Source organism: Acanthopagrus latus, chromosome 11, assembly GCF_904848185.1.
Source record: "Acanthopagrus latus isolate v.2019 chromosome 11, fAcaLat1.1, whole genome shotgun sequence".
Classification (NCBI taxonomy): domain Eukaryota; kingdom Metazoa; phylum Chordata; class Actinopteri; order Spariformes; family Sparidae; genus Acanthopagrus; species Acanthopagrus latus.
Genome location: NC_051049.1, coordinates 3,726,730 through 3,745,478, shown reverse-complemented (window position 1 = coordinate 3,745,478; position 18,749 = coordinate 3,726,730). Strand labels below are relative to the sequence as shown.

Genomic DNA, 18,749 nt, shown 5'->3' with positions numbered 1-18,749 from the left:
TGATTCTTCCAAAGCCCATAAATCTCCAATCACATTATCTGTCTGATAATTATATTAAAACGAAAGGAGCCGGCCAACAGTTTTGATTAGTGCACCTTGTATCTTGGCACCGGTTTGAAATGAAATGGGTCTCCCCCCTGAGGGAGCCGCTGGGGGCCCATGCTGAGGTCAGAGGGGAGAGACTAAAGCAGACCTCCAGTGTCAGCCAACATTATTTATTTGGAGATCAGGCTCGATCCATCACGACTCCCTCCTTTTTTTTTTTTTTTTGCTCAGTGAAAAAAAAAAAAAAAAGGCAGCAGCAGCTACATCTCCCCTGCTCTTCTCCTCTGCATCCCACCTTTACAGTCCAATGATCGACGTTTCATGAGAGGCACCTCAAGGTGGGGCTAAATGGTCTTATATTCCCAATCATGACGCGTAGGCGGAGTCTGACTCCTCACGCTCTTTGCTGCTGCTGCCTGCCTGCCTGGCCTGCACAGCCTGTACTGTACATTGAGAAAAAGCCTAAAGAGGGATGGAGAGAGTGAAATAAATCCGCACTTCTTATTCCTCACATCTAATTCAAAGAGAGAGGAGAGGAGGGAGGGAATAGTGGACTCTGGATCAGAAGGAAACGTGTCCCACTTCATGTTAGTAGTAGAAAACCAAGGCAGCCTCTCTCTCTCTCTCTCTCTTTCTCTCCTGGTGTTTTTTTTTTACGCACACCCTACTCCAGTGAAGGCAGCAGCAGTTCAGCTCAGGTTTCACATTCAGCTCCGACCAGCTGAGAGAGAGTGAGAGAGAAAGAGAGAGACAGAAAGAGAGAGGGAGAGAGAGAGAGAGGCAGCAGCCACAAGAGCAGGAGGACTCCGCTTTCTCCTCTCTCCTGCCGACAGCCGTCTCTGCGCGGCGAGCGCCACCGAAAACAGCCCCGGCGACAGGAAGAGACGCGCGGCGCAAATATTACCGCGCCACCGGGATCTTTTTTTATATATTTTATTTTTTTTATACCCCTTCTTCTTCTTCTTCTTCTTTTTTTTCTTCCTTTTTTATGTATGTTTTGCAGGATTTGAGCAGCGACACACACAGAATTAGATAGAGAGAGACAGAGAGGGAGAGAGAAGCAGCAGCAGCAGCAGGAGGCGCAGAAGAGATGGACGAGCAGCCGAGGTTGATGCACTCTCACACGGGGGTGGGCATGGCAGGGCACCCCGGCCTGCCGCAGCACATGCAGGAAGGCACCGGAGGAACGGACGGCGACGGGAGAAAACAGGACATTGGAGACATTTTACAGCAAATTATGACCATCACGGATCAGAGTCTGGACGAAGCCCAAGCCAGGTAAAAGCTCCAGCCTCCCTCCGCTTCTGTCAGGAGGCGGCGGCGGCGGGCAAAGTGGACAGATAGCACATGTAGATAACAAGGAAGGAAATACATGTTGAATTATCAGGTTTTACAGCAGAGTGCAAGTGCAGATATATGGAAGTGTGAGGGAGATAATAACGATGGCATGCCTTCAGATCACAGTTTGCTTCACGTTGGAGTGAGTGGACAGCCGCGCGCCTTCAGGAGGGAATAAAAGTGTGTGTTTATTACTGAGAGCTGCCAACGTGTCGGTGTGAGGACAGCAAACACACCTCAGATTCATGTCTATATATTTATTTAAAATATGAAATATAATTAATGAGCTGTGTTGTTTTTTTAAGTGTCTTACAGCTGATTTCATCCATAATGTGCAATTCACATTAAATTCAATGCAGCTGGAAGTGACTGAGAAAAGTTACACTTTTCATATATTTAGTTTTTTATATATGTAATTGGTCAGAAAAATCAATTTACACGTGACTGGTGCAGCAGGATAGATACAGCTGAATAAAAATAACCCTTTGAATGCAGGTTTGTGGATTTATGTTGCAGTAAATGAAGCTGTGAGTGCAGGTGGCATTCATCCATTTGTAAAAAAAAACAAAACAAAAAACAATAATAATAATTTAAAAAATAGTCAACAGTGCCTGTAATTGTGCTGTTTGCATTCATCTTACAATATATATATATATTTTTAAAAATGCACATAAAAAAATCAGATTCAAGAAGCTGAAGGAAGTTTCAGATTTAATATAAACGTCTCTCTGTTGCAGGAAACACGCTCTGAACTGTCACAGAATGAAGCCAGCTCTTTTCAATGTCTTGTGTGAAATCAAAGAGAAAACAGGTACGTCTCACATTAATTCTAATCAAACTCCCCCTGTAGAGTGCTCTGTCAAAAAAAAAAAAAAAAAAAACACCCAGTGAAAAGTGTCCTCGAGCAGGTCGACTCCCGACACAAAGCTGCACACTGTATTTTTTCTCACTTAATGGAGCTCTGCAGATCTGCAGGAGAGGGCACAGTACCGGCTCTGTGTGGAGCCTCTTCTATCGTCAGAAAAATGGAAGGAAGGCTAATTTGCTATTCACACTCCAGAGTCACAACCCTGATGTTTGGATTTTCACTCACTTCGACACAATTTCGCTAATATAAATTTCACTGACATGTGTAGAGACGTGTGTTTCCTCCTGTAGCTGTAAAAGTCGGCGTGTTTTTTTTATTTAAGAAAAAAAAAAAAAATCACAATAGGAGCTGTGGACAATTACCTCGAGCGGTCCCTATCAATTATCGTGTCAAAATATGAATGAGGGCTCTTTTTTTTTTCTTTTTTTGATGCTATTGTGGAATAATAGAGAGTATTGAGCAAAAAATTGTCACAAGCACGTTGATGTCTCCCCTTGTGAGTTAACTGTCAAGTCTGGTGAATACGTCTCTTTTCTGTTCTGCATTGTGTGTCTCTCTATTAAAGCGGTTGTGAGAGGGAGCATGTCAGCACAATAATTGCTGGGAGAGAAAATAACGTAACATAGGAGGCGTAAGTCATGTTTCCAAATCATTTTCCTCGTGACATTTTTGAAATTGGCACAGATGGAATTCGGTGCACTTCAGACTGATAGCGTGCGTCTCATCTTTTATTTCCCTGTCTTCGGGGCTGATGTGCTGTAGGACTCTTTCAAAACTTTGAGATATTGAGTCGCCAAAACATGCCAGTTTTTTATGCTTTGCGCCAGGCGACAGAAGAAAGAAAAAAAAGCCGCTTCCTGTGCGTTTCACACTCATTAGTGCGTGAAATCAAACACGGGAGCGGATGGAGGCTGAGGACCGTGTTGTTTTCATTGTAGCCGAAGTTGCACTTGCTCATACTTGACCTTTTGTGGCGGCATCGGCGGCGGCGACTGGTGATGTTTATGTTGCTTCTCTCGTGTGTGTGTGTGTGTGTGTGTGTGTGTGATCTCGACCTCTCGCCTGGTGCTTTCATGGATGTTTTCATTGAGGGTTTCCATTGAAGTTCACCTCGCTGCCTACTCTCCCCCCCCCAACGAGCCCCGGCAGTTTATCTTGAATCGGCCAGTGCCTCGGGAGAGAGCGGGGGGCCGTTTGAAGCCTGCTGGCTCACTCTTCTTTTTTGTTGTCTTGGTAGGTTTTTTTTTTTTTTTTTGTTGGGGGGGGGGGGGAGTGACACAGTTATGCATAGTGTTTTACTCCCCGGCGCTCCTCGGAGTTCATCCAAAGTTCGGCTCTGCTGAGAGTACAAAGTAACTTGGACCTCTTCCTGCCTGCACACCCATTCTTCTCTCTTTCAGCTGGCAACCTATAAACACAAGGTGCAGCTTGTGGAGCTTCACACAGGAGATCTGCTGCCTTTTTTATTGTCTTAATTGGCTTTATTGTGAAGTTTCAGCGAGGAACATTTCACGTTCTGCCCAGATTTTCTGTTGTCGCTTTTAAAACGTCCAACACACACATGTTCAGAGGTGAGGCACGTATTTCTTCTCTCGTTGCCACGGCACAAAAATCATCAGGATCAACACACTTAAGAGTTAAGTGCCTGGAACACTTCTTCACCTCCGGCAGTCTCAACACCTCGCAGTGTTTTAGTGTAAATAAAACTCGGAGTGTTAAAGAGTGTTTCCACTCCGAGTCTGTCGTCAGACTTCACACATTTTCCCTCATTACAGTCACTCATCGAACGTGGAGAATGGGCTCGATGATTAATAATTAATAATAAATACTCTCCTGGTGAGCTCAGGATGCTGTGAAAAGGTCAAAAATTTTAGTTTCTTGGTGTTATTTTTCTCAAACATCCCAGTTCTTAACTTAAAGGGGCAGTATGTAGTTTTGGAAAATGAATTTAAACTCAGAAATACGACATTTGCAATCTCACAAAGTTCTTAGTAATTCAAACGCAGAAAAAATTCCCAGAGCTGGATAACGAGGATGTCCTCAGAGGGTAACATGGTCCCCAGAAGGCTCCGCAGACGATTATAAACACAAGATGTCGTCACCTGGTGACATTTGTTGAGCTTGAAAATCTGTGAAAGCAAATTTTTCTCTTCTTCTTGAAATCTCTTCCCCAAAAACTACATAATGCACCTTTAATATCAATACTAACTTGAATTATAGAAATATCTGCAGCTTGTCGACTTCCAGAGTTAAAGGAAGGAAATTTTTTATTTTTTTTATGCCTGAACCCACGTAGTGTCATACTGCTTGACTTTGTTTATGTGTGGCGGACCCTGCCACCTTTTCTAGCTTCAAACGGTGTTCTGTGGACCTTTTATTTTCCTGTGAGAGCTGGTTGTTTATTCCTGAGTTTGTATTGTTGCCTCGTTAATATTCTGAGTTTGAAGTTAAAAGTTAGATTTTTAGTGGTCGACAAGGGTTGAACAAATAATCAGGACTCGTTTGATTTTTTGTTATTTATTCAGTTTTTCTTTAATTGCTGATAATTGGATCATAGTTGTGATGGTCTGTGGCCACTTTCACTTTTCTGCTGTTGGGCAGTATCATGATATTTGTAGTTTTGAAGTGAGCGCAGCATTAATGAAAGACTTCAGTCTTAACTGACTTGTTAATAAAACTTAAATGCGCAGCTGCAAGTGAAACAATAATTGATAAATAAACCAACATTATTTGCACTTAATTATTCACTTTCACAGATTTCAGAGACGTAATCAGCTCTGATGTACTCGCTCGTTTCCCAAAAATGCTCAGTTTAAATTTTGTTTGTCCCGTTTTTCAGAGTTATAGTCGTGAAACACGTCAGTCCAGCAGCATTAGCTCCTCGTCAGAGCTGCAGCTGAGCCGCTGGAACTTTGTCCCAAGAGTGTGTACGTGTGTGTGTGTGTGTGTGTGTGTGTGTGTGTGTGCGTGTGTGTGTGTGTGTGTGTGTGCGTGTGCTTGTGTATATTTTCCGTCCCTGGCTTGTCCCCGGAGCAGCTGACAGCACCTGCAGGACACAATGCCAGTGTTGATCTAGGGCCTGAACTTGTGACCTGCTCTGTGTATTTTTACTGGGATGAAGTGAAGGATGGCCAACAGAAAATATTGTGCGGCATAAACAAGCACAATGGTTCCGCAAACACACCCGGGAGGAAGAGGACGAGGAAGGAACACTTTATTTAAACCTCCTCTTTTCCTTTTTTTTTTTTTTAAAAAAAATCTTTTTTTTTTCCTTCTCTTTTTTTTTTTTGTCAGACGTCGGCTTCGTCTTCACCCAGATTCATTCCAGGAATATTTGGGTTGTCTTTTTTTACTTCAAAGGAATGATGTTTTTCAGACGCCGTGCACGATCCTCTGTGTGTGTGTGTGTGTGTGTGTGCATGAGTGTGTGTGTGTGGCACAATGCATTCCTCGGAGGAGACGAAGCACATGATATATATATGTATAAAGCATATTAATTATATCACTCGACGTGTCCAAAAAAAATGTGGAGCAAAGTTAACAGGAGCGGGTTCTGTCTGTGTTAGCGTCGGGCCTAGCAGCCGGGCCGTGTGCTGTGTTCTGCTGCTCTCACACAGACTTTCCAAAAATACATCCAAACAATTTGACTCGGCTGCTGTTGGCACAAGGAAACCTCATCCCTCCACTAACTGGATTTAAGTTAACATATAATAGGATGCAGCTTTATCCAAGTGTTCGCTCACTAATGTTTCGAAGGCGGATTGTTTTTCTCTTCACCACCACTATTTTTTTTTCTTTCCTTCTTTCTTTCTTTTATGATTGATGAAAAGGCCTCTTTAGATAAGCAAATGCTTGACAAACTGATTTGGAAAATGAGCCGCGTTGACCTCTGTAAACACTTCACCAACGTCATAAATCTCCAGCAGTGTCAAACAAAACCACTCCTTGACTGAGCCGCTCAGTAAATGTGCTGCTCTGACTTGCTGTTTAATTTTTTTTTCTCCTCAACCTCAACAAAAGGCCGGCTTTCTTGTGGCCCGTGTTTGTGTAGTGTTGGGTTTCAGGCCTAGGGGATCCTCCATTTATAAAAAATGACTGGCCGAGTGATGTAATGTTATTTTTTGAAGGGTGAAAATAGGGTGTTTTACAGAGGGCAGCCGAGCCGTGTTTGACAGGATGAAATGAGCCAGAGGTCTGATTATGGAAGGTGCATGGAAGCCTACACTGCATTGACTTGTCAGTCCATTCAGATACTTGGCATCTGCCCATTTGTATTACAGAGGCTGAGCTGAGCTCGGCCCTGCACGTCACTGTGCAAACACTTGGAAGCAGCTTTCATGGCGATCAGGTAGAATCAAACCACATCAAGTGAAATACGATCCGCTGACACAAGTAGTCACCATGTCCTCTGATTGTGGCTCTTCTGATGAGATGATTTACTGCTTTTATCGCTTTGATTTCATTTAAAACTGAGTGTCTGTCAGTTGAACAGAACTAAGGACACCATGAGACATGAGTTTCATTATCCATTAGACTGTTCAATCACTTGGTCTGTAAAACATGAGGAAACTTGTCAGCAGGCGATCTGAGATGTTTGTCCAGACAGCAAAACAAAAAGTAACATTCAATTTACTGGCGCCGAAGAAGCTGGAATCATTTTATTATTGGCATCTTTGCTTTGAAGAAATGACTCACTGTTTGCGATGTGTTGATTTTTCAAAAAGCTGAACCGATTAACTTTCTGTCTTATTGACAAATACATCGACTAATTGACCAATATGAGACTTAACCTTTGGCTCTGGCTCTGACTGGCTTTCTCGTTTATTAGACAACGCAACCAGATCTGCAGCGATGAGTCGATCAATAGATTAGTCGCTAAACTATTTTGATAAATCGATGAATCTGTGTTTCCCCAGAGCCAAATGTGACGTCTTCAGATGTTTTGTTTCTGTCCATTCTGTCATAGATCAGGAAAGAAACCAGAGAATATTTAGTTTTTCTCTCAAAAATGACCCAAATTAGTCGGTGATTAGTTCTATAGATGACAGCTCAATCGATCAGACGTTGCAGCTCCGATTTTGGGTTCGCAGGTGAGCTGGCGTGTTGCATCCGAACCTGGAAATCCATCTGAACTGAGGTTTTCTAGTTGGTTCAGTTCAGGTGTAAACCAGCAGCAGGTAGCTTCTCTGTCTCGCTTGGCGTGGGTTTGTCTTCTCTGATAGCGAGCGTCATGTCACAGCGGCGCCTCCCCTCTTGTGCCCGTCTCTGATAGCTTTTGTCTCCCTCCTCTCCTTCCTCCTCGATGCTGATACAGCAGCATTCGAGGTGGCGGTGTGTGGGTGAGGGAGGGGTGGTGGTGGTGGAGGTGATGGTGTAGAAATGCCAAAGCTCGCCGCCACAGCTGTTTCCCCAATCTCTCTGCTTAATCATCCACTGAGAGCGAGAGGAAGATCTGGAGTCTAATTCTGCTCCGAGGATGTAGACAAGTGTGGAAAAATGTGTTTTGATTAACCGGCAGCGAGCGACTTCGGACTGTATTTGATACACAATCCTAATCACAGAATCATCTGTGAGTGACAGCATTGTAAATGGTGTGCTAATACCATTACAGTATAGAACAATGTGCTTACATTATACATTATGCAAATTGTCAGTCGCCTAATTGATACGTGTTAATCATATTAAGGAGCTTAATTATAAGAATCTTACTGTGCTGCGATTTGTTAATTAACACTGACATCGTATGTACACGGAAAGCGATCTATTTCTTCTCTCCGGTAGAAGTTTCTGTACGGTAGAAGCCTCGTCTCGTCCTGGAGGAGCGGAAGCACTATATTGTTTTTATATCTCTAACTGATATATTTTCAGGATTTCCTGAACTGATGAATGATTCTTCTGCTCTTTTCTGAAGGCCACTGGAATGTGGTTTGTAGAAAAATTACATTTAGCTGGGAGCAGCCCTGCCAGTGTGGAGATTACAGAACGAAGGCGAGATCCAAGTAGACTTGTAAAAGAGCGCCGGCCTCAATCTTTTACCTGAATGTCGACTCCTGTGCTCAGCGCGTTGCTTAAATATCACATTTACCTCGTTCAAGGCTCTCTTTGCAATCTCGGTCCCTGCAGGTTCGGTCTGCCCTTTTTTCTTTTTTTTCTTTTTTCCACCGGCCTCCTTAATATGTTACGAATTTAATCAAGTCTGCAAATTTGTTATGCACGTTAAATTGAACATGCAATGGCACATTCGAATGTGGTTGCCATACCAACCCCCCAGGAGTTCATTTTCCATAATGTAGTGTTTGGAATCTCATTTCCTCCACTTTCCCCCGCTGCTACTTGCAGACGCCACCTCCAGGCTTCCACTGTATGTTCAGCGCGAGCTCGGCTCGGCTGCCACCGCTCTCAAACACTGGAGGGAGGGAGGGAGGGGAGAAAGAAGGGAGAGAGGGAGAGAGAGGCCTCTCTCCACGTAGTGGAAATGACACAAATTAATATACACTACTTAAACCAGACCAAGATTAATGGTTCCCTTTCGCTGCAGCTTAGTCCCACTGTCAGTTGCCGGGTGCTCGTTGGACAAAATCAACACTAATCAACATTTATTCCACTTTTGCCCTGGGCTCTCAGGAGTCTGGCAGGACTGCGTGGCCCCCCTCCCCGCCCTCCCTTCCCTCCCAGCAATCCACCCCTCCCTTCGTCCGTCTCGCTACGCTTTTCACCTCTCATCCAGCTCCTCCATACATCACCCTCCTCACACCGCTCGGCTCCTCAGAGGAGAGTGCGCCCCCTCCTATCAGGCCACATTAGAGTCATGATAGATTTTCTCTTTTCATTTGCATCTGATATTTAACACAGCAAAGCAGTTGCTCTGTCACTTTACAGTACAAGTGTGTGTGTGTGTGTGTGTGAGCGCGTGTGTGTGCAGAGGCTTTTGTTCGTGTGTGTTTTTTCGAGGCAGTCATTTCAGGCAGTAATCTTATCTGCACTCAGTCGCCACTGCATTATGAGAAACAGGATATGCATTCAGTGTTCACTTGTGAGTGTGTGTCAGGTGGTGTGTTTATACAACACTTCATTTTCTGGAAAGAAGCATTTTTAAAGTACCCGCTGCTGGGAAACTGAAGCCCAAGGTCACATGGAGTGTTTTTCTCTGTATGTCTTTTTATTGCTAAAGGTAAATAACGGCTGCTGCGAATCGTAAATACTCGTTGGATCTGTGTGAGTGGCAGCGCTGCCATCAGCGGAGCTGCTGACTCTTTTTTTTTTTTCTTCTATATTAGCAGAATAACATTAAGCAGCCAGCGAGGGCTCGTAATTGGCCGATCTAATTCAGGCAACGTCTCTTTGTCGTTCCACCGGCTGAGATAAAAAACACTCTCAGAGGGACGATTATTAAGAAAGATGCCTGAAATTAAACGGTGCCTTTAATCCCGACTGTAAATGTGCAGTTTATTCTTATAGATGAGAACATCTGTATTACTGGGTCAACTGTGAAGATGTGGAGAGAATATCAGTGTTATAATTCGATCACGGTGACGTTGATGTGCACCAGCCTGACCGATATATCTGTCGGACAGTATTTTCCAGTGATATCGGCCAATCACTGATATGTATATATTAAGGGTTAGGGTTAGACGATAAAGCTTATTGTTAAGTGTTTGATAGCCAATTTGAGTGAACATTGTAAAAAAAAAAAAAAAAAAAAAAGATATGTATCTATACCAAAATGATTTACTCCCTAATATCTGCATCGACTTGAGCCCCAAAAATCCAGCGTCCGTCACACTCAAGTCATCATATCTCATAATTTTACATTTTTGATGCTGATATACAAAGATTAAGATCTATAAAGTCGAATGGAAGTCTGATGCAAGCAGAAGAAATGTTTCGGAAAATAAAAAACAAAAAAAAAAGCACATTCTGTAGTCACAACATCAAACACAGCAGCTTCTGATACCTCTGTTACTGAGAAAACACTTGGAGGCACCGAGAAAATCAACAGAACAATGCCAATTCTGCATTTTTCAGATGTTTTAGCATGAATAATTTAGTTTGAATTTGTTCAAAATCCTTTCGCTCCTTTAATGATTTGATATCTGATCCCTTCTTCTTTTAGCCAGACCGATATTACCCGCCGATATTGATCCATCAGAGAGAGATCGATATCAGCGTATATGTTGTCCGATGTGCACCGATATGGAGACTTTTTTTTGTATTGTAATGAATAAAAAGATGCTTGTGGTCATTTATAATTATTAACCTCTCACTGAAGGTCACTGTTTCAGTGCACCGGAGCCATTTTAGACAGTAAAGATTACAGTGAAAGCAAATATTCATCAAATATCACAATTTCAAAATGTAATTTACAATAATTTTGCCTTCAGTATCTGTCGAGCTCTTCTTCTTTTCTATATTAAGACAATTCTACTATCAGCTTTTACTATTTTTCTGATTTTTCATTCACCCAGATATTGTCTTACCCACTTGTTCCTATTCTGGGAGATACATATTCTGGATCTCTTCCCAGCATGCATTGGGTGGGAGCCAGGGAAACACCCTAAAACTGGAGAGCGGTCCATCACAGCGGCTCAGATTTGATGCACGCTCAGTAATCTGAGGTGGGATCCCTCCGCTCAGATTCGGAGATGGCGTGTCGCTTCACTTCCCCCCCCGTGAGGACGGAATTGTGCAAACAGCTGATGCCTCTTTTCCTACTTTGCCAAGATATGCAGCTCCGTGTTGTCCATCTTGTAGCGCTGCATGGCCAGCGGCATTGTCATGGCACCAACTGGCCTCATTGAAGTGACACCAAGTGCTTTGTCAGCTTTGTGTCTCAGGTGCCAACCTGCGCTTCCCAAAATAAACTGTCATGCAATGTGGCAGCACAGAAAAATGTAGGAGCATGTTGGGGCCCCGCGCCCCCCTGAAAGGAAACAAATGTTCCATAGCAGAAATGCATTGTGGTTTTGGACGCCTTCCCAGCTCCGACACCAGCGGCGTGGTGGGGAACTTAAAGCGTGCGGCGTTATCGTCTGCGGCATCAGCAGGGGTCACAGCAGGCGGGGACGCAGACGTAAAAAGTGGAAGTTTGTCTGCGTTGACGTCCTTTTAATTTATTTTTTAAGTGATTTTATGTCACTGTGGACCTGTTCGACTGTGACAGCTCTTTGCTATTTGCAGACATCCTCCTCCAGAAATAGCTTATGCTTACTGTAGTTAGCTCCACTTCCTGTTTTATAAATGGTCTGTCATTTTCTCTCGGCGGTGCAACATTACACCTCGGAGGATGTGCACTTGGTTGAAGTCACTTTCAGGCTGATGTCAGGAAGTTGGAAAGGGTGAGCGTGTAGAAAGTCACACGCAGAGATTCCTCAGCGACCTCCAAACTGTAACCACCGGCCGTGTCTGCCCTGTTGGATCTGGCAGCGAGCGTGTGATTCCTGCGAGATCGCGGTGTGGCCCCGTGTGCTCTATAGCTGCCATGACATTTTTATGACTAGTGGACTGAAGTAAAGGTGGGAGTCACAGAGGCTTGAAATGGAGGTTCTGTCCTCACCTCCATAATGAGGAACCAGAAGCTAATCATGCAGACAAAGGGAAGGATTCTGTAGCCTGACAGCCAGAGAGGTATAATGATGTTTCACTAAACATGGACTGCAGAGCCGGAGAGGGCTGTGATCCGAACTGTGTTTCTCTGGATTTTATAGCAAATCATTACACTGAAAGATGGAATTATATTTACTCAGGACTTCTGTGCTTGTTAGCTGACGGTTTAATGTGCTAGTTATCTGCTAGCGGTAGCTGTCGGTCAGTCCAGCTCAAAAGCAACACAATCCTCGCCTTCATTTTATGATATTAATCTACTAAATAAAAAAAAAATTAAAAAAAGTATCCACCACTACTTGCCAGTCATATTTTGCTAAAATTCAAAGGTCACGTGATGAAATCTCTGTAATTTAGTTATACATTTCTTTTTCTGTTTCCAGCTGTCAGACAACGGAACGAGTGTGAAATTCGATGGCGGGTTCGTAACATGTTGAAAAGCGGTCAGCAGCTGAGCTACGAGGCCGAGTGTCAGTAACAAATGTGTATGATGCTCGAATCACATGCGGAAAGTTGGCGTAACAAGTCTGAACCAGATGTGGCTGCAGACGTCAGATCAGATGATGGAGAGTCAGTAACTGTCAGTAAATACGAGTAAAATGCAGACTTTGCTCATCACGTGCAATCGATCAATCAACCTTTATTTGTGTAGCAGCAGTTGACAACAAAAGTCATCTCATGCCACTTTACAAATTGAACAGATCTAGACCACACTGCATGATTCATTTATTTACTGAGATCCAGCATTTCCCCCCCTGTGAGCAGGCACTTAGCGACAGTGGTGAGAAATTTGCCCTTTAACAAGCTGAAACCTCGAGCAGAACCGGACTCGATGGTGGGCGTCCACCCGCCTCGACCTCGACCCAACATGTGCGTGTGTGTCTGTCGACTGGATAAACTAGTCCTGCTTGAATTGGGGGCGTAAACCAATGCAGTTCAGGCTCGCTAACAGCTAAAACTTAAATTCTGTGGTTACGTTTATGTCATATCGCTTGAATCGTAAATGAAGCAGCGGAAAAACCTTTTCATGCAAGCCTCCAAACTTACAGTAATTAATGATACAAAATGATGGTAATTCTGAGTCGGCGGTGTTGATACGGTCCGACTGCGCCAACACACGAGCTGCAGGCGTGTCATCGAACTGGCAGAAAGGCTGAAACATCCCGTATTAGCACTGACGCAACTGATTCAGCTCATTTTATTAGCAGCCGTCAGATGTTTGTGTTTGGTTTCACTTTAACAAACTGCTGTAAATACAGAACCAAAGCTAATTAAGGAACATTTAAACAAGGTTTCCCGTTAAACTCTTAAAATCTGTTTCATATCACCGTGAATTTAAACGTGTTTTGAATCACGTCGACCTGATTGGCCGGACAAAGATTACAAGTTACACAATTCAAACACTCACTTTTATCACCATCTGTCATATCATAGACAAAACAATCAATGAATTGATTAAAAAAAAAGATTAATCGATGATCAAAATAACCATTATTTGCAGTTGTTAGCAGCCAGCTGGGCCTCGCTGTCAGCCGCCACCGCCGCTGATACATCCCGACTGCTCCCGCCTCCGCCGCAAAGAGATTGTGTTGATAAGTTAATATTCCGACAACACAGATGAGATTAAGAGGTTTTTAGGAGTTTGGAGGATAGCGTAACCTTGATAAAACGCTCGTCTCAGTGACATTGATTCTCACCATCCATCTTCATCTGATAGGAAGTATGCAAATGGTGGCATCGGCTGGGAGAGTGGAGTACAGCGCTGTTAAATGGGCCATTTCAAATGTTCTTTGTACTATGCTGACTTCCAAAAAAAATTCACTGTCAGCCGGCTCTCGCAGCACGCCGGTGTCATTTTGGAGGCATTTCTTTTTTCCCCCACCTTTATCCTACAGCTCCTTCCATCTCTTCCACTCCTCCTCCTCCTCCTCCTCCTCCTCCTCCTCCTCCTCCTCCTCCTCCTCCTCTCCTTGCATGCCATACAAATTAGGTATGTACTGTCAGTGTCAGAATGGCTACTCATGAAATATTAACAGCTTGTAGAGGATTTTTTTACATCGCTACATTTCTCTTCATTTTTTTTTTTTAACTATGTCAGCGCAGGCGGTGGAACATTTATTTGTGTGAGTTCAGGGGAGGCTATTACCCGACTGGCTCTGTGCGTGTTTTTAGATGATACCCATCAACCCCTCGAATACCCTTCCTCTTTTTTTTGTTTTTTTGTGCAAAATGAAAGCGAAGGTGATATTGCAGTGTGTTTACGTCTACACATCCCGGGTACGTCGTGATCTCGCGATCCTGGATGTAAACGAGGTGTTTATTGCCTTTACGAAGGTGGTTAATTATCCCTTTATTGAGTGAGATGAGACCAAATAGTTTGCATTAAACAACATATGGGTGGTTGTTAAAACGCCTGCACGGAAGGTAAAACCCGAGCTGACAGTTATAAACCAGTCCAATTACGGGCCGCCTCGGATCAGAACATAGATGAGAATCTGTGTCTGAGAGGCGTTTGTCTTTCAGATGCTTTATTTTGTTCTTTTTTTTTTTTTTTTTTTTTTATCTTGTCGATTCACCGCCGGTCTGCGAGCATGTTCAGCTCGGTGGGCGTCGATGGCCTCTCTCTCTTTCTTCTTTTCTGCCTTTTTTTGTCGGATGGCCCCTGTAAAGATGGAGCTGTCAATCATCGGCAGGCTTTCCCCGAGTCCTGAGAGGCGACGTCAGTCCTCGGCGAGCGACTGGAACAATGACTTTTGTTGTCACACGTGAGCGTTTGTGTGGAGCGTTTGTGTGGACAGCGCGTTTACCCTTTTAATTAAATTCATTCTCCGGTTCTGAAAGGAGCTGAAGGGAGGCACACAGATGGTTGAAATAATTGAACTGATTGAATATAGTGCAGCAGCGAGTGGTCATTTAGATCCTGTGATTTGAGTTAAATGCTTTTTCTAAGGGATAATTTCAATTTATTACAACTTGGGTCTTATTTTCAAGGGTTTGAACATAACCTCTGTTAGTTATTGTAATACATGATGGTATTGTTACCACAGTATTGTCAGTCTCACATACAGCTTAGGAACAAACTCACAGTAAATCCAGATTAAACTGCTTTATTGTGAGGTTAATTTAAAAATGTGCACACCCATTAATTACTACAGATCATTAAAAAAAAACCCTTTATTTCAAAGATAAACTGTTGGCGCATACGGCCTGACCCGGATGCTTCCAGTGCCATTGTGGTCGATACCCAGATGCAAATACGTAAGAACTGAAGCTACATACTCACAGCAACGTAACCGCTAACTGCTGTAGCTGCCATCCGCTAGTTAGCTCAGTTAGCAGTGCAGCTCGTAGACCGAACTGGGAGCTCGCAGGTGTTGGTGTTGACACCGCGAGCACAAGAGCTTTGAACCCAGGCGGGCCGGGAGCTAGCTGGTTAGCATGCTAACCATTGCACAACGTGCCGCCACATTAAGGGCATAACTGAGCATCTTCAGTAAGTTTGACCGAGGTTTACTCTACTCTCTACTTTTGACCTCTCACGTATTTTTAGACCATTTATTTTATTTTCCCAGAACTGTAGACAGATAAAAAGTAAGACCTCAAGTTGTAATAAGCCACGAAAAAAAAACATACAAAAACAATTTTCATTGAAGGTTTTCATTGTCAAAATACTTGAAACAGACTCAGGAATCTGAGCAGAGATCATCACTATTTGACAACCTTTAATGAGAGGACACAAGTGCTGCTCACCTCTAAATGTTGAGAGGCAGTGATCCAATAAACCAAGAGATAATGTCATTAAATCCATAATACTGATGATTATTTATCAAATTCCCATTGCGTTAAAGTACCAGAAGTCATCCTGACAACACTTTGTCCATATCATCATCAATTATTTGGTCCAAAAGGTCACGATGTTTGATTTCAACATACTGAGATATGTAACGACAGAGTATGACGATACATCCTAAACATACCATGATGTCATTTTAAGACGTATGGCTCAGCTGCATGTAGCTGCAGAATAATCTCGCAGTGATTTCTTTGTTGCTGTATATATAAAAAAAAAAGCTGGAGGGAAATGAGTTGATGAGGTGTATCCTCCTCTCTTATCATATGTAGCTGGGGCTTGCTCTCCTCTTGACTAATGATGATGTGTGGCACAGGTAGCTGTCAGCAAGGCGTGATTAATTAAAAGCGAAACTAGGCCAATTTGTCATATTGTTCTAACTGTGGTCAGAGAGCACAGCGAGTTGCGCCGCCGATGCCTCCGTCGTACCTCGACATCCATAACGTGCCGGCTTCTGCAGCTATTTGTGCAGAAGCCTCATCAGCTCCGGAGGAGTTTTCTTTTTTTTTTTTTTTTTTCTTCTCTGCTCAGACTGTCTCAACACAGACCTGATAACAATTAGGAGGCGTCTGCTTCCAGAATGGGGCTCAGAAATATGAGCGTGCCAAGCGAGGTTGACATAATGAACAGATCGAGCACGGGGGAGAGCAACTCTGGTGTCTCCCGAGTTTGAAGTCTTAAGAGAAGCACGGAGCCTTTTACCACCAACATACAGTTAAAGCTGCATTTGATTTCCTGTTGTGTTGTTTTGGAGGTCCATCCATGCAACAGTGATTAGCATTGTTGAGAGGCCAGCGGCTCACAGACTGAGGCGTCTCAGCTGCCAGCTGTGGGTCTCTCTGCAGGCCCAGTGCAGAGAGCAGGAGTCTTGTTTGCGTTGGACTGCAGAGTTGCTCCCAGCATGCAGCCTGGCCCTTGTCAGCGGCCCTGTCATATCTGTCTCGGGCCCGTCCCGACAGCCAACCCGGACTCCCGCGTCACAAAGGCGGGCTCGTCCTGAGAGAGACAGGTGTCAGCAACCCGCCGTCCCCCCTCCTCCTCCTTCTCACGCTCGTCCGGGCAGATGTCTGCTGCGACCGGGCCACATATTTGAAGCTGAGCAACATGGAAAGAAGGGTCATCTCTGCCACCCATTCACAGTCGCCGTATCACAAGAGACTGGAGCTCTATCAGAGCGCTCATGTCAGATATGGAGCATCCACCAGAGGAGACTGTCCCAGTCCAAGAGCATTACAGACTGGGACTGAGTCCTGACTGACTGACACGCTGACTGACAGCTTTATTGTGTCCTTTGAGGAACGGGGATGAAAGGCTCTCATGAAGAGGCCGCACAAACACAGACCATACTCAGTCGTGCTCGGGAAGAATTACTTGTTCCTTTGTATGCATTGTTGTTTCTTTGTATAGAGTCCACGTCTTTTAGCTGACAACACTCTTTCTCTAATTGTACAAAAGCAGCCATGGAGGAATCTGACATGTTATATTCTGACTACAAAGGCTCAGCCCCAAGGACTCGGGAATCAGGAATTTCACGAGGAATTCTTGTGAGCTTACTCAGAAAATTGCTCCACTGTTGAGGATTAAAACAGTGTAACGATAGAACAGTTAATATCCAAGCTACAGTGCTGAACGACAGATATGTGTTGGCTATGTACAGGAACATACATGTAGTAGAACAAGTTACAAGATCCAGTTACAGGTTACTAAAGTGCTGCTTAGCTACATTTAGCTAAGCATGAAAAATTAATGATTTGTCTGTAGTAGCAGTTAGCAAAAACCTCTCATGATATTTAACACCATATCGATGCTGCCAACTATCTACATCTATATCTCTGAAGGCTAATGCCAGTTCCAAAGAAATATCAAGCATTCATAAAGCTTTAAATGTGAAACAGCAGTAGCAGAAAACATTTAAGTTGGCATTAGCTGCAATGAAATGTTAGCAAACACAGCAAACAAAGCTCAGTAAGGCCAGTAAGTGTCAGATATACAGAAGCTGCACTTGTTCTCGCAGAACAAAGTACAAAATCCAGTTAAAAGTTGATGTTGTGCTGATAGCTGCAGCTAGCAACGTGTAGCGAAGAATAGAAAAATACATGTGGACTGTAGGAGCGAATAAAGATGTTTTTTCTGTAGTTGAGTTAATCACACCGCGTTATCATGTGATACAACATGCCGGACATCTACATCTGTATCTATATCTATCTGTATCTGTAGTAAAATCGGCTTTTTTCACTTTGCAGCTAGCTTTTCGTGTTTTCATGGAGAACCAAACAGATGCTAAAGTTCCATCATTTCAGAAGCAAATCCATACATATTTTATTTCTTGGGCTCTACCTGCCAGTAAGTGACGTTTCTATTCAAAGAAACCAGCTCGTGAAAGCCAAAAACAAAATGACTAATGTACCTTTTTTTCTCCGTGTGTCTTCATACTCTGTGGCCTGTTTTCTCTGTGTGTGTGTTATTTTTGTAGTCATCTAAATTGATCCGCGGTGAAGCCAGACAAAGATTGCTGTATATTTAATGTCTTTCAGCAGCCACATTAAGAGTGCAGTGTGTGTGTGTGTGTGTGTGTGTGTGTGTGTGTGTGTGTGTGTGTGTGTGTGTGTGTGTGTGTGTGTGTGTGTGTGTGTGTGCGCGCGCGCTGTGACATTAATAATTTAATTGCAGTCGTGTATCTGAATGCTGCAGGAGCGCCAAGTGATGGATATTTTTAATGATATGAAGAGTGAAGCCCAGAAAGATCAATGCACACACACACACACACACACACACACACGCACACACACACACACTGGCAGTGTCTGTCAGTGTGAATCTAAGGGGCCTAGCGAGGATGATTGTGCTCCCACACTAATATTGTTTTGGTCCATATCCCGTCTGGTCTGATCTTCGGGGCTGAAGGTCTCCGGCCCAAATGACTCTGTCCCCCTTTTGCTGGTGCTGTCAGAACTGACAGTCCTCATGTTTATTTCATTTTGCGTCTGGGCTGTCTCGTTTCCCTATCCTCCAATGTCATTAACGCTCCGAGCCAGGACCCTGCAGTGG

At 43.7% G+C, this 18,749-nt stretch overlaps 1 protein-coding gene across 5 annotated transcripts in view; it reads left to right on the top strand.

Moving 5' to 3' along the window:
- Positions 1–18,749, top strand: part of pbx1b (pre-B-cell leukemia homeobox 1b) — a 123,916-nt gene that overhangs the window by 59,623 nt on the left and 45,544 nt on the right. For 3 of the 5 annotated variants that reach the window (XM_037115577.1, XM_037115580.1, XM_037115579.1), the window contains 2 exons: positions 1,049–1,323; positions 2,121–2,194. In XM_037115577.1, coding sequence (XP_036971472.1) covers positions 1,136–1,323; positions 2,121–2,194 — 262 coding nt within the window. In that variant the 5' untranslated portion in view covers positions 1,049–1,135. Of the gene's footprint in view, positions 1–402; positions 1,324–2,120; positions 2,195–18,749 lie in introns of those variants that run through there. The other 2 variants (XM_037115582.1, XM_037115581.1) reach the window with 2 other exon arrangements.